Source organism: Accipiter gentilis, chromosome Z (genome assembly GCF_929443795.1).
Source record: "Accipiter gentilis chromosome Z, bAccGen1.1, whole genome shotgun sequence".
Lineage (NCBI taxonomy): Eukaryota > Metazoa > Chordata > Aves > Accipitriformes > Accipitridae > Astur > Astur gentilis.
Genome location: NC_064919.1, coordinates 25,294,111 through 25,311,367, shown reverse-complemented (window position 1 = coordinate 25,311,367; position 17,257 = coordinate 25,294,111). Strand labels below are relative to the sequence as shown.

The window sequence follows — 17,257 nt, the reverse complement described above, 5'->3', positions numbered from 1 at the left end:
GAATTAATGGTCACTGTTGTGAGGAGGTCTGGGGCAAAGCAAAAAGGGAGATGTTTGTGGACACTGAACATTGTAACATTAATTCCTTCTAGAGAATTAATTTAAGCCACTTTGTATGGGAAATAAGACTGTGAATTTTGAACAGGACTCAATCACATGAGTTACCTATTTCAACAAAGCACATAAATGTGCTTAGCCTTAAGTATACCAACTTCCCCTTCATTGCTGGAGCAAGTCCTTACAGAAACATCAAGGACAGCTCATCTTTTTCAATTTCCACCATATGCAGGAATACAAATATCCTTGAATTTAATTCCTATAAAAGAACAGGTAGTGTGTTAGCTAGCCTTAAAGTGGAAAATACCTGTTTATTGTTTTAAAATTATTCAAGCTTAAGTTATTCTAACTGCTTATAAGACAAACTATGGCATGTTTTGCTGTTGTATTCTGTGCAGTTTCCCCAATACATCCAGTATGAGCACGAGGTTTTGGTATATCCACATGCCAGATTAACAGACATGATGACTGGTGTGGAAAGTTAGGTATCTGTAATTCTCCCTTCCATGCTTTGGTTTTCCTTTTGTGTGCTTGCACAACAGACCTGCAAGTGCTTTTTGAATATAATTTGCTTCTCACATTTTGAGCTTAACAAAACTACCAAAGCTTAGAGATATGGTACCCTAATGTATGATGAAAGCCAGTGATTATATTCAAAAAGACAAGTTCTATCCTTTTAAGTTTTCAGTAACATAAAAAAAACATCCAGCATTTGGGGAAAAAAAAGAAAAAAAGGCAATGCTTCAAGGCCAAGCAACAAAACTTTAAGAAAACCTCTAAGAAGAGGTGAATAAATTATAGCAGGTTGTGATTACAACTGCATCCCAAGCACACTTGCATATTTTAAGAAATTGTGAAAGTTGATTCTCCTCTGTGGAGAACAGGTTATCAGCTTAAGGAAGCATCAAACTCAAACTGGGAAAGAGTCCTCCAGCAGCAGAAGCAGGTGTTTGCAGGGGCATATGCTACAGAACTACGTATACGTGGAAATATAAACAAAGTGTAAATATAAGCAAAATGTAAAATTTCAAGTCACACTGCTGCTGAAAAAATCTCAGTCAGCTTTAATTTTCACTGAAAACCAAAGATCTAATTTAAATAATGCACTAGAACCCCAACTTCTCCCTCCAAAAAAAGAAAAATTGCAGCAGATGCACAATTACTAACCTGTTGAGTCAATTGTATGCTGGGACCTTTCGCATCTGAAGATCGTGTAACAGGCAGTGGAGGCACCAGATCAGTTTTCGCACTGAAATTACAAATATTACAAAACGGATATTGCTATAATGAAGTAAACTATAACTGTGCAGAGGAAGAATAATGAAACTGACGCAGACAGCTACATAGATCTGAAAGGCAAAATCCAAAAGGCTTATCACCTGACTTTAGCTATCATGCTGATCGTCAGTAGACAGTGGGCACCTTCAGGGCACAGGTCATCCCATCCCTTCTCAAGGGGCCTGTCTCCTCCTGGTCTACAGAGGCAGCCCAACTTCATGTGAGATGAGTCTCACCTGAAATCATGGGTGTGCCACATGTCCTTCAGGGTGCCATCCAGCTAGAACTAGCCTCCCAAGTAGGTGATATCATCAAAGGACTGCTTTTGATATTTAATAAAACTGAGAATGGGGCTATCACTTTCCCATTTGCAAGTACACCCTTTACAAATCAGCCTTCTAGGAAAGACTGATCCACCCATTGCTGAAGAGGGTTGTACTAGAGTTCCCATGAAACAAATACAGATGACATCTTAACTCTGTTAAGCATGAAGGTATCTGGAAAGCAACTCATGAGTTCTCATCCCTCAGGCAACTTCATGACCTACCACTGAAAAGCAATATAGGTTTATTTTGGCTTTTTCAGTTTTTCCCCCTTCCAAGGGGATCAAGCAACCCTCTGTGGCCCAGAATAGATCAGAAACGTTTTTGTACTTGTTTGTGTCATTTAGCTCTGAAGACCTACTGTTTAGAGGGTTGCCTGAATCCTATGGTAGCAACCAACCACGTTTATGCCACTTCTAATCTAACCATGATCTTTGAACAACTTCTGGGCTACACTAAACCAGTTCATTGCTAGCAACCACATTCACGTACTTCACTTCAGACAGGACAGATCTTTCACCATCAGAGCACTGGGACCTCCGATACTGACGGTAGCTTCGAGGGGAATGTGAATGCCTAATGCGGATCGGGTCGCCTTGAGTCCTAAGAGAGGCACAGAATGCACAACAGTAGGTTAGTAAACCTGATCTTTGGCACAAAAACATAAATTCAACTGCAGACTGAGAGATCCTCCCATTTCTTATTAAAGTATAACAGACAGTTTCTTGCACTGGCTGCATTTAAAAGGCTGATGCTTCTCTTATGGGTCTGTACTTGGAATTCAATGCTTTAAAAGTGTAAAGGTCGCAAACCAGCATGCCCATATTTGAGAATGCAACTATTTAATAAATAATGCACTAACACATACAGCTTTAACATCAGCCTTTCCTGTTTAGTGGTGTTGTGGAAGCACATTGTAATGCAAACAGGGATCCCATTTCTGCTACATGCAGCTGCTTGCACTGACACATGGCATCCCAAATGGGCAATTATCACAGTGAAATAGATGTCAGTTCTTAAGGAAATAGCTATGCCCTGGCAGCTGCCCATGACAAGCAAGGAAAGAGGGTTGAATAGGTCAAACAGTGCCTTAGACGACTGGAATAAAAATTTAAAAGGAAGCAGAAGTTTAAGAAATAAATGGATTTGCTTGTTTGCATTCAGTTCTCTCTGATTCTGTAGTGTGTAACATAAAACAGATTGATGGATGGCATAGGGAGACAAGTTCACAAGTGTGGGGGAGAGATAGGGAGAGATGAAGATGATTTTTTTTGTATTTTGGAAAAAGAAAATATTAGGGTTTAAAATTGTTATGTATCCTCACCCAACCCATCCCGGATGAGCATTTGGAGTAGATAAAAGCTTAGAGATTATGTGCATACCCACTCCTATTTCAGTATGACAGAGTTCACAGTAAAATAAGAAAAGTGGGCTTTTGTATTCACAAAGAAAAATCCTGACATAAACTTACTCTATTTTAGTGTATGGAATTTCTTTCAATTGCTCCTCAGACAGGCCAGATGGATCCACGAGCTCCTTCCTAGAAAGGATTAGGCAAAGTAAAAAATGTAACAGTAGCTACCAACTGCAAAACTGTTCTTATTTTTATTCTATGAGGCTGAAAAGATTTACTGAAACAAGCTGTTGTCAGCCCTGAAGCTATCTTGACATCAAAATAGGAAACCTATTAACTTTGCCTTGATTGCTTCAACTGCATGTTGCATCCTGTTCCACCTTCCTCTCACCTCCCTGCAAATCTGATCTTGATGCTTCATAGTATATACAACATCATGTATACTGAACATCAAATATGCTTTGGAATAGCTATCTTCCTAACTGGTAGTTCTATAACATATGGGACCTCATCCTAAAAGTGTCAGTATTACAAACAAGAACATTTTGGAAGTCACAGAGGAATAAATCTCTAAAATTATGTATTCTTCTTTAATAATTCATCTACATACAATGGTCATCTGTATTCAGTGCATTCAGCGATCTGCAGTATCTTCTATGCATAGCAAGTCATTAACACACACATAATTTACTGTGACACATAGCTAAATCAGAATGTAATGCCTTACAGCCACAGTGCAGGGGATGTGAATAACTACATTAGAGGCAAACCAAGCAGTCCCTCGGTCCCTACAAGGACCGTACTTACTGAATATGTTTCCACAGCTCTTCTTTAGCTTGTACATCTGGGCTTCTCCTATAAATACCAACAAAGACAACAAAGAGATGTGAAAACCATAATCTGACATGTTGCTGTTCAAATAATCTTTAACAGCACAGACCCTGCACAGAAATCATGGTAAATGTAATCTACCAGTGACTTCAATTTTAAGGTTTGTTATCTCAGAAAATGCATTAAACTTCATCACTTCAATTGAAAAGTCATTTCTTGAATGACAGGCTCTTAATCACAATTCCTGTTCCACTAGCCTTCAGCAAGAGTATGCACAAAATATAAACGATAGCAGAGCTTCCCAAGCCAAATCAGTGCCCAGCTACTGCCACCCCTTACCCAGCTGAGGACAATGTGTTTTGGAATAACACAGAAATGTCCTATGGCCCACAGAGGCCTTTGTGGGCAGGAAGAGGGACAGGCCAAGCCAGGGACACACACCAGTAATCCCTGGACACTCCCAGTGAGCACCAGTAAAGAGGATCCATTGCTCAGCTGCGATAACAGTACAGCCTCTTGCTTTCTGGTCATTTCCAAGAAGGGTTTCTGCTCACTTCGTTTACCTTTGTGATGTTCAGGACAAAAAAACAACAAGGAACAAACCAAACCAGCAACCATGCACGCTCACACACATGAAGACTTTAGCAAGTATTTAATTCACAGGGAAAGTACTTAGCCAAAATTGTAATTTCCCTGTTGCAGACACAGAGATTTAGTAAAGCAAGCCTGAATGGCATGCTTTACATTTTCCACTGAATTACAGAAGATACTGTCTCCAAACTGGATCCTCTTTATTTTTGTTTTTCTTGCCCCATTTTATTGCAGGGTTAGTGCAAAACCACTGCTGTTGCTTAAGTTGCACCTTGAATTCACCAAAACCCATGCAGAGTAATAGATTAAAGAAACATTTTACACAGTGGTAGGGACTACATTTGCATGGAGAGATCAGATAACTCTTTTCATTGGGATTGTATCAACAGCTAGACTGTTCCATACCATCTGAGATGTGTGGGATGCAACTTTTAGACAGATTCAGCATGCATAAATGCTACCACTGAAGTCAGTTTCTCAAAGATTAAGTCTTATTTCATCATATCATACAGCTTGCTTTTTTTTTTCTTAAACAAAAGGGCCTATCATATTCAAAGATGCTTTTGGAGTGATATAATCCAAATTTAAATGAAGATCAAGGAGGACGGCAGAGTTCTGTGTTTTAGCATCTGTTAAATCAGCTCTCCTTTGCCCAGAGACAGAGATGTATCAGAAGTAATTCCAAACTGCTCACTAACATTAACAGTTTCACTGTTTTCTTATTTCACTGCTACTGTGTTTGGCTCATTTCCAGAATTCAGCCTAGCAATAATGTTCACAGACATCAACATTTCAGTAAATGTTTTACAGTTGGCGTAAAGGCAGATTATTTAGGGATGGTAATGTTTTGGGGTTTCTTTTTTCTACATTTTACAGGTGCATAAGTACTGGGAGATATTAGTTTACTTCTTTATAAATACCAAAAAGAGACAAAGGGGTGAGAAACAACCTTACACTTGTGATTCCCTAGTGGGACTAGTATGAACTAACCCATAAACTTCTCGGGCTCCAAGGTGGCGATGGCTGCCCAGGCAGCATGATGCAGCTGCCCCAGACGACTCCCATCCTTGATGGACGGCTCTGCTCAGATCCTCGTGGCTGCAACAGCTACGGCCACAAGTAGCTTGCAGTCTGATTTTTCTCAGTGTTCAGAGCTTTTTGTGGCTTTGTGTGTTTGTACATATTATAATACATTTAATTTTCTCTGATTTTCACTTCTTTTATCTCTCCTCCCTTCTTGCATTTACTTCTTCTTCTCTCCTTACATCTGTCCATGCTGTTAACTCCCTGAAGCAGTAGCTTGGTATGCAGTGGCATTTAACTACCTTTTTCACCACTCAGTTTTGAATTGATTTCTCCTTCCATGCAACCCGCTCCTCACAAAACAGCAGCTGCAAACCCTGCATTCACCCTGGGGCTGGGAAGATAGGCATCCTCTTCTGAGGCTGAATAATCAGGCAGTGGGGAATGCAAAAGCTCCCTGAAAAACACCAGCTTCTCCAGGGAGGCTTTGTAATGCTTACAAGCCCTAGTTTGCCCGAGGAAGCAAAGCCCCAAGGCTGCTCCCAAAACCAGGATCCCCACAAAGCAGGGTATTGTGCACACCACTGACCCATCTGATCAGCTCATGGCTTTTACTTATTCATGGAAATACAACAGTTCAGGATGTGGCCTGAAGTCCTGCATATCACCAAACATCATGTGAAGCCTCTCATACAGTAAAAAATATTAATTTGTGGGGCAGTGTGGAAAGAGAGTGGTTAAATAAGAAGTCATCTTTGTTTCTCCATTTTCTAGGAACTGTGCCTCCTGCTTTCTGTGGCCAGTGCCAGGCATTTAATTCTGTGATCTCTGCCATTCTCCCTCCTTCCACCCCTGCAACTACACTAATAAGGAAGCCACTGCTGTAAAATACCAATTTAGCAATATGGCATCCCATTGGGGGGGGGGGGGGGGGGGAGGGCTAAACACAATGATTCCTCAGAGCAAACTGCTTTTATGAATTCCCATCTTGACATTATTTATTTTCTGTCTGTTCAAGAAGTGTTACCATACTGGGATAACATCTCAGCATTTATTCAAGTTAACTACTCACAAAAGAATATCCAGAAATATGATACAGTTAAGTATCTTAATAAAAGCATTTTCCTTTCAAAGGCCTGTTCCTGCTTCCTTTGAAGGCAAAATGAAGAAAAGCTTACAAAAAGAAAGGTCTTGTTAAGGTAAAATTTAGGTATTGCATATACTGCATAGGAAATTCACATTTGTATAGTTAACAGCCCACAACAAAGAAATCCTTCTATTAAATCTTTAAAGCCAGATAACAATCCCTCTTTCACTTTGTTTTCATCTTTTTGCTGTGAATTGTTTTAGAACTCACAGTTTTGACATATAACATATACTCGGATTGTCCTATTGCCGTATCTGAATCAATAGCTTCTGGACAATTTGTAGGCTAATCAGATTCTCTAATGCACAAGAAACCTAATGGGAATTCCCAGTAAGTGATGAGTCTCCAGGGAGTTTTTTGTTTATTTTTATTTAGTTTTCACAAGCTCAAACAACTCTACACATTAATAAGGTCTACATTATTTTTTGTGCCTGCATCTGCGCCCTTATTAATATTTCAGTTTGAGTCACAAATGGTAAATTTAAATAACCAAGGAATTTTAATGGCCATTCTTCTTAATTAAAAAAAGCCCTTTGGCTACACAGATGTTTTACATGAACTCTTGAAAATAAACCCTGCAGAACTAGAATAGGGAGCTCTCTCTATTTGCCGATTCCTTTAGGAGAAAGAAAGGTCAAATTCTTGTCAAATATTTTTATTCCTCAGACCAAGGAGACACCACTTCACCACCATCAATGATTAATATTACTCATTATCAAGCAAATGAAATGCATTGTGCCAGGCACAGTAACAAATATTTCAGCCATTACTTCACGCTTCCAAAGCGGACCTCTAGTTAAGCTGACTGCAATAAGGAACTCAATGTGAAAGACTTATTTGTACTACTAAAATGAAGGTTTTGTATCAATTGTTAACTGCAAATTGCAATGGCCATATGACCAGATTTAAAAACACACACACCCATGCCCTACATCCCAGGGAATCAGGTTTCCCTTCCCTCTGACCTGCATCCAGTCATGTAAGCAAACAGCTGAGCCAAACTAAATTAAATAAATGCTCTTATAACCTACTGCAGGTTAACAGTTAAATGCCTTTTACTAAATGTTTTTTAAAGCACTTTGAAAGGAATTCCCATTTTACTTTTTTTTTAGTTCCTACTTGCATATATTAAGGATCTGTGCCATACGTGGGAGGTTTGGGCTTATTTTGTTGGTTTGGTCTTGCTTTATTAAACTGAAGAGTGAGACAAAAAAGAAGGAATATATTAATCACTAACACAATAGGGAAAAGAAATGAGAAGCCATCCAAAATCTTCAGGATTTCCTCATTTCTTTGCTTCCTCTAGGACCTGTCCTTGTTAAGCAAAATGCTACACATTGACGGTTTTTGCTAATAGCAGTTTAAATAAAATGTAACTCAGAATGTCACTGTGCTGGAAAATAAAAGCCATAAGTTAAGTTAGCCACAAGAGGGAGCCCGTGCTGTCCAGGCAATGAAATTTACTTGGCCTATGGGAAAAAAGAAAAGTTGACTATAAATTTAATCTAACCATTATTAACTGAGTACATTTCCTAGTTTACAGCACTTTCTGTATATAGTAAAAAAATGTAAATCAAACTTAATCAGCTATATTTTGTGGATTCCACAAAAGTCAGCTCGAATATTCCTGATTTTTAGTAATGTATCATTGTACAATTACACCTAGTAACATTTGACTTTTGTGCAGCTGAAAGTGAACAAGCCTGTACAAAGCTAGTTAAAGCAGAAATTCCAACATTTGGAATCTTAATGGCAAATTCTATTTCTCATAAAAGAATGAAAACTGTACGCTATAGAACTGGAGACAGAAACAGGCAACTGAAAACAGAACTCAAGTGTATTTTAATACTGGAAACTTCAGCGTGGATTACGGTTTCAATCAGTATGAATGAAATAATCATTTAAGGCACTAGACAGTTTTTCTTGGTAAGTCTTAACATGAAAGGTAAATTTAAGAAAAGACATTAACGGGAAGTACCTATTTAAGTGTGTTACAGAGGTCACACGTTACACCGTCAGCATCAGGACTGGCAACTCACCCACACTGGCCAGGCAGTGAGGGTGGGGACACAGTTTCCAAGACTGCTCTCTCTTGGCTTTCTTCTCCCAGTGCCTCACAGCTGCTCTCCTGGCACTCTTCAACACCCGCCCCCAGCCCTGCCTGCCTGCCTGCCTGCCAGGCACGCCGATGCTGGCGCTGCTTTGGGTGGTTGCTTGGATGGCAGATTAGGCTGGACACAAACATGATATGAAACAGCGCGTCTATGCCCAAAAACCACGCCATTAGAAGAAAAATATAAATTAAAAGAAACCAACATTCTCATTAGTTAAAGAGAAAATTAACTTTAGAAGCTGACAACTTCACCACATCACAACCAGCTGACAGCTTGAATGGCACTGCCTGGCAGCGTGGCTCAATCATGGAAAACCTGACATCAGGATGCAATAAATCACTGACTGCTGCTTGACAATGGTAACTGACATGGAGACATCAGCAGCTGGTCTCATCTGGAACAAGACTGCAGACATTGTATGATTAAACAAGTGCGCACGCACTTCACAAAAATGCCTGTACCTAACACACAAAATCTGAATGTTTGCACAGACTTGTTGCCCAGAAGAGGGGAATCGCTGTCCCCATTACAGAATTAATGTTCAGTGAGCCACAAAACTCATCCAAGGTGATGGAGAGAGTTCCTGACCAGCGCTGTTACAAAGCCCTTCCTGCGTTACTTGTGCCCTGAAATTCAAATCACTAAACAAAGGGAGTTTGACCACAAAGACAAATCTGTTCATGTGAGAACGTGCCATGTCTAAGGCTCTGTTCCTCAGCAGCTAAGGGCCACCATCACACTGGAGATACTCCTCCTGCTTTTTTAGCATGCTACAGCAGCCTTAATTTTCATGTCAAAGAGAGCAAGGGTTACATACGATCGAGATCTGTGCCTGGATCGCCGGTAGTTTGGATCTGCCTGGTTTTTCTCCTTTTGTCGCCGTAGCACAGCTTCCCACTGAGGAGCTGAGTCAACCATATCATTCTCTTGCCGTAATCTGCAAGAGAAGTACCAGGAGTTTAGTCTGAGGTCTCTGATGCAGGATGCTCTGAGAAGTAATGTGGTATTTTTCCCCACACAAAAAATGACGGTGCTCCCACAATGCAATACTTTCTTTTGCTAAATTTCAAGTAATGTTCCCAAACTACCTTAAAATGTAAGAACCTGTATCAAAGGAAACTCATTGATTTGTTATTTAGAAACAGTGTAAGCCAAAAATGAAATGACACAGGTCTTTAGGAACAGGCCCACAACTTGAATTTGTCTTCCCAGCCCAAGCCAAACACCTAGATTTTTTTTCCTGTTTTACATATTTCAGCCCACCTCATCTACAACAAGGCTAAGCCGCACATCATGATACAAGGCTCTACTACTACAACTTTTCCAAATGCTTTGTTGCAGCATGCACCTTCCTAAGATCCACGGAAAATTCCCAAGGGATGCCCTTAGCAAGTTCCTGCTCAGAGGCAGTGGTCCCTCCACCCTGACCTGCAACAAAGGCCAGGATGCATGCAGATCTCTCTGGCTGCCCCAGACACGTACCATCTCACAACTGCACCTCTTCGGCACCATCCCCTGTGGCTTTGGCCCCTGTCTCTGCTTGTATGCTTCTAAATGATATAATATGCCTTTTATTTCTTCTTTGTTTTAGATCCACAAATCCGTTATTGGAATGTTGTACACATTAAACCAAATGTCAAAATCCTATTCAGTACGTTTGCTAGCAGGCTGAAATAACTTTATGATGCCACAACCAGCCAGGCCAACCAGCATGCCAGCATTTGGCCATTACAGATGCTTCACAGTTCTGGGGTTGCACATACGAACGGTGTGATGAAGTGTTACAGTGGAACAAATGGATATGCTTGGTCACAGGAAGGAGTTTAAAATTCAACAGGGATTTAGAAACAACTCTGGAAAATATCACTCCAAGAGTGGGTTCTCTGATAGGACATTATGACTGGCATACTGAAGAAACCAGAAGAGCTGAACAAAAAAAGGGAAGACCGACAGGTAAAACAAACCACCAAGCCAACAGAGATAAAGGGATTACACTGGAGATGTGACTGATAGGAAATGCAAAGCATGCCGTTGCTGTTGCTCTTCACTACAGACGTACCTTTCTTCTTGAGGTTTGAATTGTATCAGGCTAAACTGGCTACGCAAGCTGCTGCTTTTCCTTTAATCAGATCTTCTCTCATACGGGTAATGAATTTTGAGCTGGGTCCCCAACTACTGTAAACGGCCACAACTGTACCAAATGGTATTGAGGATCTGGAGAAGACCGCAACATCAGGTTTTGATTTCTAAGCAAGTCTTTTTAAATCTGTAATCTATTACAGGGATTAACATAAACTTCTATCTAAGGATTTAGTAGAAAAACTCACACAGCAACAAGTAATGAACTGTGATTTTCATCCTGAATAATCCAATTTGCAGGGACAGCAATCAACACACACGGTATAAACACAATCAACCACCTCCCACATACAGCAGTCACTTGCACAAAAAGAAGACATGCAGCTGCCAGGCCAGCACTGCTGCCGTGGGTGGTGGGTCTGTCTGCTTGCCAGCACCTCACCCCATCTCTCTCCCAAATAACAACTCCTAACAGGTCAAGCAGACACCAGTGCTCTGAAGGAGGCATTCAGATGCTTGCCATAAAATAGCGAGCTACTCACTCTTCTCAGGAAACTCACACAACACAGCAGAGCCTGAGGTCTCTACTGCAGCACAGAGCACATGAGATCCTGCACCTCTGTGTTTGAAGCCACACTTGCACACTGACCACAAATGACCTCTCATTAAGGTAGTAAACTCATCATTTCTGCTGCGGTCCATTCTACTAATCTAGTAGTTTAGCATCTACTGCTGCATGGCAAGCACAGTCCTTAGCAATGCATTCATTTATCCCCAAGTGCTTCAGATTTCTACTCTGTCTCCTTTCTTCTACTTGTAACATACAACAGTGTTCATCACTCTTATCTCTTTAATTTGAGCAAAATATCAAAAATCTAAATACATGAAGTAGCATGGCAGCTATTAAAACAAGTAGTGTCAGCACACTCAAAGTACTGTTATACCACAGCAGAACTCTACTAGATGTAGATATGAAGAAATAAAGCATTCATTTTGCAGCTGCAAAGAAAGGTACTATGCTCACATTTAACGATGTAAAGGATGACGAAGGTAACACAATCTCTACATAAAATATGTTATTTAGATGCAATGATCAAATCATAACAATCTGGTGGCAAAATCTTTAGCTCTTTGGCAACCGAGATGACAACAACAACAACAAAAAGTGGAAAGAAATTTAACTCAAAACCTAAATGTCTATTTAAAGATATTTCTGACAAAAAAGTGTTGCCCTTGCCCTTGTACTCCAAGTCCCTTACAACTTTCCTTTTATTCTTTTCACTTTTTGCTCCCACAAGGGAACAAGTTGACTTATGCCTTATAGAAAAAAAATCCTTGTTATTGGCATGTAAAATTAATCCAGTTGAGATTAATAGCTATCATAGTGACAAAGTAGGCATTGTTTGCAGGAAGGCTTGATGGTAAAATAAGACATCATCACTCATCTGTTGACTTAGAGATCTTTTTTCCCCATTTCAGGTGATATGATAGCAAGCTACGTTTATGCCATGTTATGCCATACTCTTAAGACAAGCAACGCTGAAGACTTGATTCTTGAAATCTCATTCAAAGTATCTGAGTGTAAAGTTATCACTTAGGTACAACAACAACGAGGGGCTTGTTGGGGATGTGAAGGTCAAAGGCAGCGTTGGCTGCAGTGACCATGAGATCGTGGAATTCAGGACCCTGAGAGGAGAAAGGAGGTCAAAAAACAAGATCACAACCCCGGACTTCAGGAGAGCAGACTCTGGCCTCTTTGAAGATCTCCTTAGGAAAGTCCCATGGGATAAGGCCCTGGAGGGAAAAGTTGCCCAAGAAAGCCAGTTAATATTCAAGGATCACCTCATCCAAAGTCAAGAGAAGTCCAGCCCAGTGAGTAGGAAGTCAGGTGAAAATGCCAGGAGTGTATGGACAAACAAGGAGCTCCTGGCAAAACTCAAACACAAAAAGGAAGCATGCAGAAGGTGGAAGCAAGGGCAGGTAATGTGGGAGGAATACAGAGACATTGCCCAAGCATGCAGGAATGAGGTTAAAAAAGCCAAAGCTCAAACGAAACGGAATCTGACCAGGAATGTCAAAGGCAGCAAGAAGGGGTTCTGTAAGTAGACAGGTGACAAAAGGAAGGATAGGCCCACTGCTGAACAAGGCAAGGGACCTGGTGACACAGGACATGGAAAAGGCTGAGGTACTGAATGTCTTCTTCACCTCAGTCTTTACTAGCAAGACCAGCCTTCAGGAATCCCAGGCTCTACAGACCAGGAGGAAAGGCTGGAGCAAGGAAGGCATAACCTTCATGGAAAAGGATCAGGCCAGGGAAGACTTAAGCAAACTGGGCATACTGAAGTCCATGGGCCCACAGGTGCAGAGAGAGCTGGTTGATGTCATTCCAAGGCCTCAATGATCTCAATGATCTCTGAATGATCATGGTGATTGGCAGAAATGCCCAAAGACTAGAGGAAAGCAAATGTCACTCCTATCTTCAAGAAGGGCGAGAAGGAGCACTTGGGGAACTACAGGTTGGTCAGTCTCACCTCGATCTACAGAAAGGTGAAGGAGCTGCTAATCCTGGAAACCATTTCCAGGGACATGAAGGGCAAGAAAGTTACCAGGAGTAGTCAGCATGGATTCACCAAGGGGAAGTCATGCTTTACCAACTTGAGGTACTTCTACAACAAAATGGCTGGATTGGTAGATGAGGGGAGATCAGTGAATATTGTCTACCTGGACTTCAGGGAGCCTTTCGATGTCTCCCCACAAGATCCCCATAGAGAAGCTCTTGAAGTATGGGCTGGATGAACAGTCAGGTGCATTGAAAACTGGGTGAACAGCCAGACTCAGAGGATGGTGATCAGTGGCACAAAGTCTAGTGGGAGGCCAGTAACTAGTGGTGTACCCCAGGGGTCAATACTGGGTCCAGTCCTGCTTCTCAGCTTCATTAGTGAGCTGGATGGTGGGGCAGAGTGCACCCTCAGCCAGTCTGCAGATAACACCAAACTGGGAGGAGGGGCCGATACACCAGTGGGTCCCACTGCCATCCAGAGGGACCTGGACAGGTTGGAGAAATGGGCCAACAGGAACCTCACGCAGTTCCACAAGGGGAAGCGCAAAGTGCTGCACCTGGGGAGGAACAACCCCAGGCACCAGTACGTGCTGGGGGCCGCCCAGCTGGAAAGCAGCCTGGCAGAACAGGACCTGGGGTCCTGGTGGACACCAAGTTGAACGCGCACCAGCAATGTGTCCTTGCAGCAAAGGCGGCTAATTGTATCCTAAGCTATTAAAAGAAGTGTTGCCAGCAGGTCGAGGGTGATGATCTGTCCCCTCTGCTCAGCGCCGGTGAGGCCACACCTGGAGTGCTGTGTCCAGTGCTGGGCTCCCCAGTACAAGACAGACATGGACACACTGGAGAGAATCCCATGAAGGGCCACCAAGATGATGAAACAACTGGAGCACCTCTCCTGTGAGGACAGGCTGAGAGAGCTGGGACTGTTCAGCCTGGAGAAGACAAGGATCGGGATGGATCTCATCAATGTATATAAATACCTGCAGGGAGAGTGCCAAGAGGATGGAGCCAGGTTCCTTTTGGTCATGTCCAGTGACAGGACCAGAGGCAGTAGGCACAGACTGAAACACAGGAGGTTCCCTCTGAACATCAGGAAACACTTTCACTGTGAGGGTGACCAAGCGCTGGCACAGGTTGCCCAGGGAGGTGGTGGAGTCTCCATCCTCAAAAGCCATATGGGAATAGTCCTGGGCACCCAGCTGTAGGTGGCCCTGCTTGAGCAGGGAGGTTGGACCAGATGATATTCGGAGGTCCCTGACAACCTCAACCATTCAGTCATTCTCTGATTCTAATTAGATGGATCTTCTAAGTGTAGTCAAGTAGAAAACTATGCTCCCCTACACACTGTCTACTAGTTTAATGTATTTTTATCCACAAAATAAATTTTGATCACAGCATTAAAAAAAGCAAATACGTTTCTTCTATGATTGAAATGTGCTCAACATAGTTTCTTCCGCAATTTTGTATGAACATTGGCCCAGGATAAAGCACACATATGATGGAGCGAAACCTCAAAAACTGATGGAGATCCAGTAAAGTTTCTCCCTAATCTTTTTCCAGTGTTGTACCTTCAGAAGTTCTCACCTGCATTTCCATTTTTCTTTGATAATTTGTTTTCATCTGATAAATAGTTCACAGTGATCTCATGTGAACAATATATTCTACTCTTCTATGATCAGAAGCTGATTCTTTTGGGTCATGTTGAGTACTCTGTCATTTTCTTCCAATAAAATAATACAACTTTGTGTCTGCTTGTGCCAGGGACCTGATTATTGTACTGAGAAAAAAGTTAGTATTAATCTATGAACAGGTAAAACCTGAGTAACGGCAGTTGCAAGCCTCATTATATATTGTCCTATTTAACCCTGTTAGGGCTGGCTCACCTCTGTTAACAGGAAAGCTATTCAGTGCCTGTGCCTTCTCAGCTTATTATATTCCTGCTGTGGCTGCTAACAAAATGTAGAAATTCATTATGAGTGATAGTTTTCCTGCACCTGATGACAAGGAACAAGTCTCAGATCTCCAGCTTATTTAGTACTTGTTTACTTTAACACCGATAATGAATTTTTATCTGGTCTGATTTCAGGTGACCACCTAAGACTAAAAGATGCTGCAACATTAACATTTTTCATGTAACTTACATTTCTGAAAATGTGAAAAATATAAAAACAACCCACACAAATTGATCTTTTTTTCTTTTTAATTTTAAGCACTTTTCCATGAGGTGAGGAAGGGTTGGTAAAGGCCCTTTTATTCTTCAGAAAATGATAAGCTGTTCTTAGTCCATCTTACAATTCAATCTTTATATTGCAAGAAGCTCTTAAAAACATTCTTGTGGTCAGTCTCTAATTTCTTTTATTTGCTTGTGGAGCTCCCTGAACAAGACACTTCACAGGAGAAAAAACCTGGCAAGAGTGTTCTAAGAGAAAGCGACACAAAATACCATTTACCTACTGATCACTGAAACTATACTCAGCATTTCATTCAAACTTCAGAGCTCACCTGGAAAACAAATCTTCCATGCACACTAGGTTATTGTTAGCCGAGTATCTCACAAGACTGTGCTCTAATTTAAGTAAACTCCAAAGAAATCTCATGGCTCAGATATGCTTCGTACCAGCCCATGTGAATGTCACAACGATTTTTTAGCATCTCTAACTACTGCAAGTCATGCTTAAAATATTATTATACTGCACACTTCTGCAGCACTATCTAGCATATAATTATTTCTAAGAGCTTCCAAATACCTGAAAATCATTTATCGCTCATAGTACTGCATGCGAGACAACAAGAAACTATGGCAGCTTGTGCAGACAGCTTCTTAGAAAATTTGCCTTAAAAAATTCCTCTTTTGTCCAGTGACATTTCTCTTATGCTCTGTTCATTCAATATAAAGAAATTCTATGCACTTTTTAAAAATACATTTTCATAAATAAGTCTCAAATGCTGTTATCTCAGCTTTAAAGGAAAGGTTTTGCTTCAATAAATCAGTTGTTATACTAACTTTTTCATATCAGCAACAAGAAAAATAGAATATGAAACCCAAAACTTGTTAACATCACTTGATATTAACTACTGTTGTCCTATTAAAAGCTGATGCTGTACACATTTTGGGTTTAGGACCCTAGTTTACATTTTGGAAAATAAAAGTATTTATACAATTAAATGCACGCATTTAAAAACAACATGGAGTTTCAGATCCATTAAAATATTTTTACTATTCTCCTCAAAATCTTATTTTCTGCTAAAATTCTACACTTGAAATTTTTGAGATATTGAAGTATATGCTGTGAATATCTTGTCATCACCATTATTCACTTTATTTGCATTAATATTGCAAGTCTTCTGTAAATGTGCCCCATACTTGTTTTTGCAGTTCATTAATGAATGCTTCACAAGCAACAGGAGGGTATGTATTCATTGCATACACCTACAATGTATATGTGTTTTGGCAGTTATCTCTCTTTTTACTAAAAAAAGGACCTTAAGCTGCCTCAGGAGGCCTGCATACATTTAAAACATGTTAGACTCCTTCTTACTAAGCCTATCTCAGTCCATCTCCATTTGTTTGTGTTCATGTCCCTATGTCTGAAACATATAATGGTCACCTGTTTCTCTTCTTCCGATGCTCCCTGTTGGAATTTTCTGATTCACTGCCGCTGCTGGTGTTACAGCGAGACCGTGATCTGGAGAGGAGAAAAGCAACATCTCAAGATGAATTTATGTACTGACATCAAAGGTACTGAAGTACTAAACAAGGAATGAACAACACTGGAACGACACTACTAGGAAAATCAGAATTAAAAGACTCTAGAGAGCTTGTCTACACCTGAAAGTCATACTAACTTTTTCTCATTGATTGATTAGGAATAACTGCTTCGAAAGTAGTGCACCCAGGGT

General features: G+C 40.9%; 1 protein-coding gene across 6 annotated transcripts in view; it reads right to left on the bottom strand.

Moving 5' to 3' along the window:
• Window positions 1-17,257, bottom strand: part of EPB41L4A (erythrocyte membrane protein band 4.1 like 4A) — a 138,488-nt gene that overhangs the window by 2,452 nt on the left and 118,779 nt on the right. For all 6 annotated transcript variants that reach the window (XM_049794843.1, XM_049794842.1, XM_049794844.1 and 3 more), the window contains 6 exons: window positions 16,966-17,043; window positions 9,536-9,655; window positions 3,820-3,867; window positions 3,130-3,198; window positions 2,151-2,261; window positions 1,225-1,306 (listed from right to left, as the gene is read on the bottom strand). In XM_049794843.1, coding sequence (XP_049650800.1) covers window positions 1,225-1,306; window positions 2,151-2,261; window positions 3,130-3,198; window positions 3,820-3,867; window positions 9,536-9,655; window positions 16,966-17,043 — 508 coding nt within the window. The remainder of the gene's footprint in view (window positions 1-1,224; window positions 1,307-2,150; window positions 2,262-3,129; window positions 3,199-3,819; window positions 3,868-9,535; window positions 9,656-16,965; window positions 17,044-17,257) is intronic.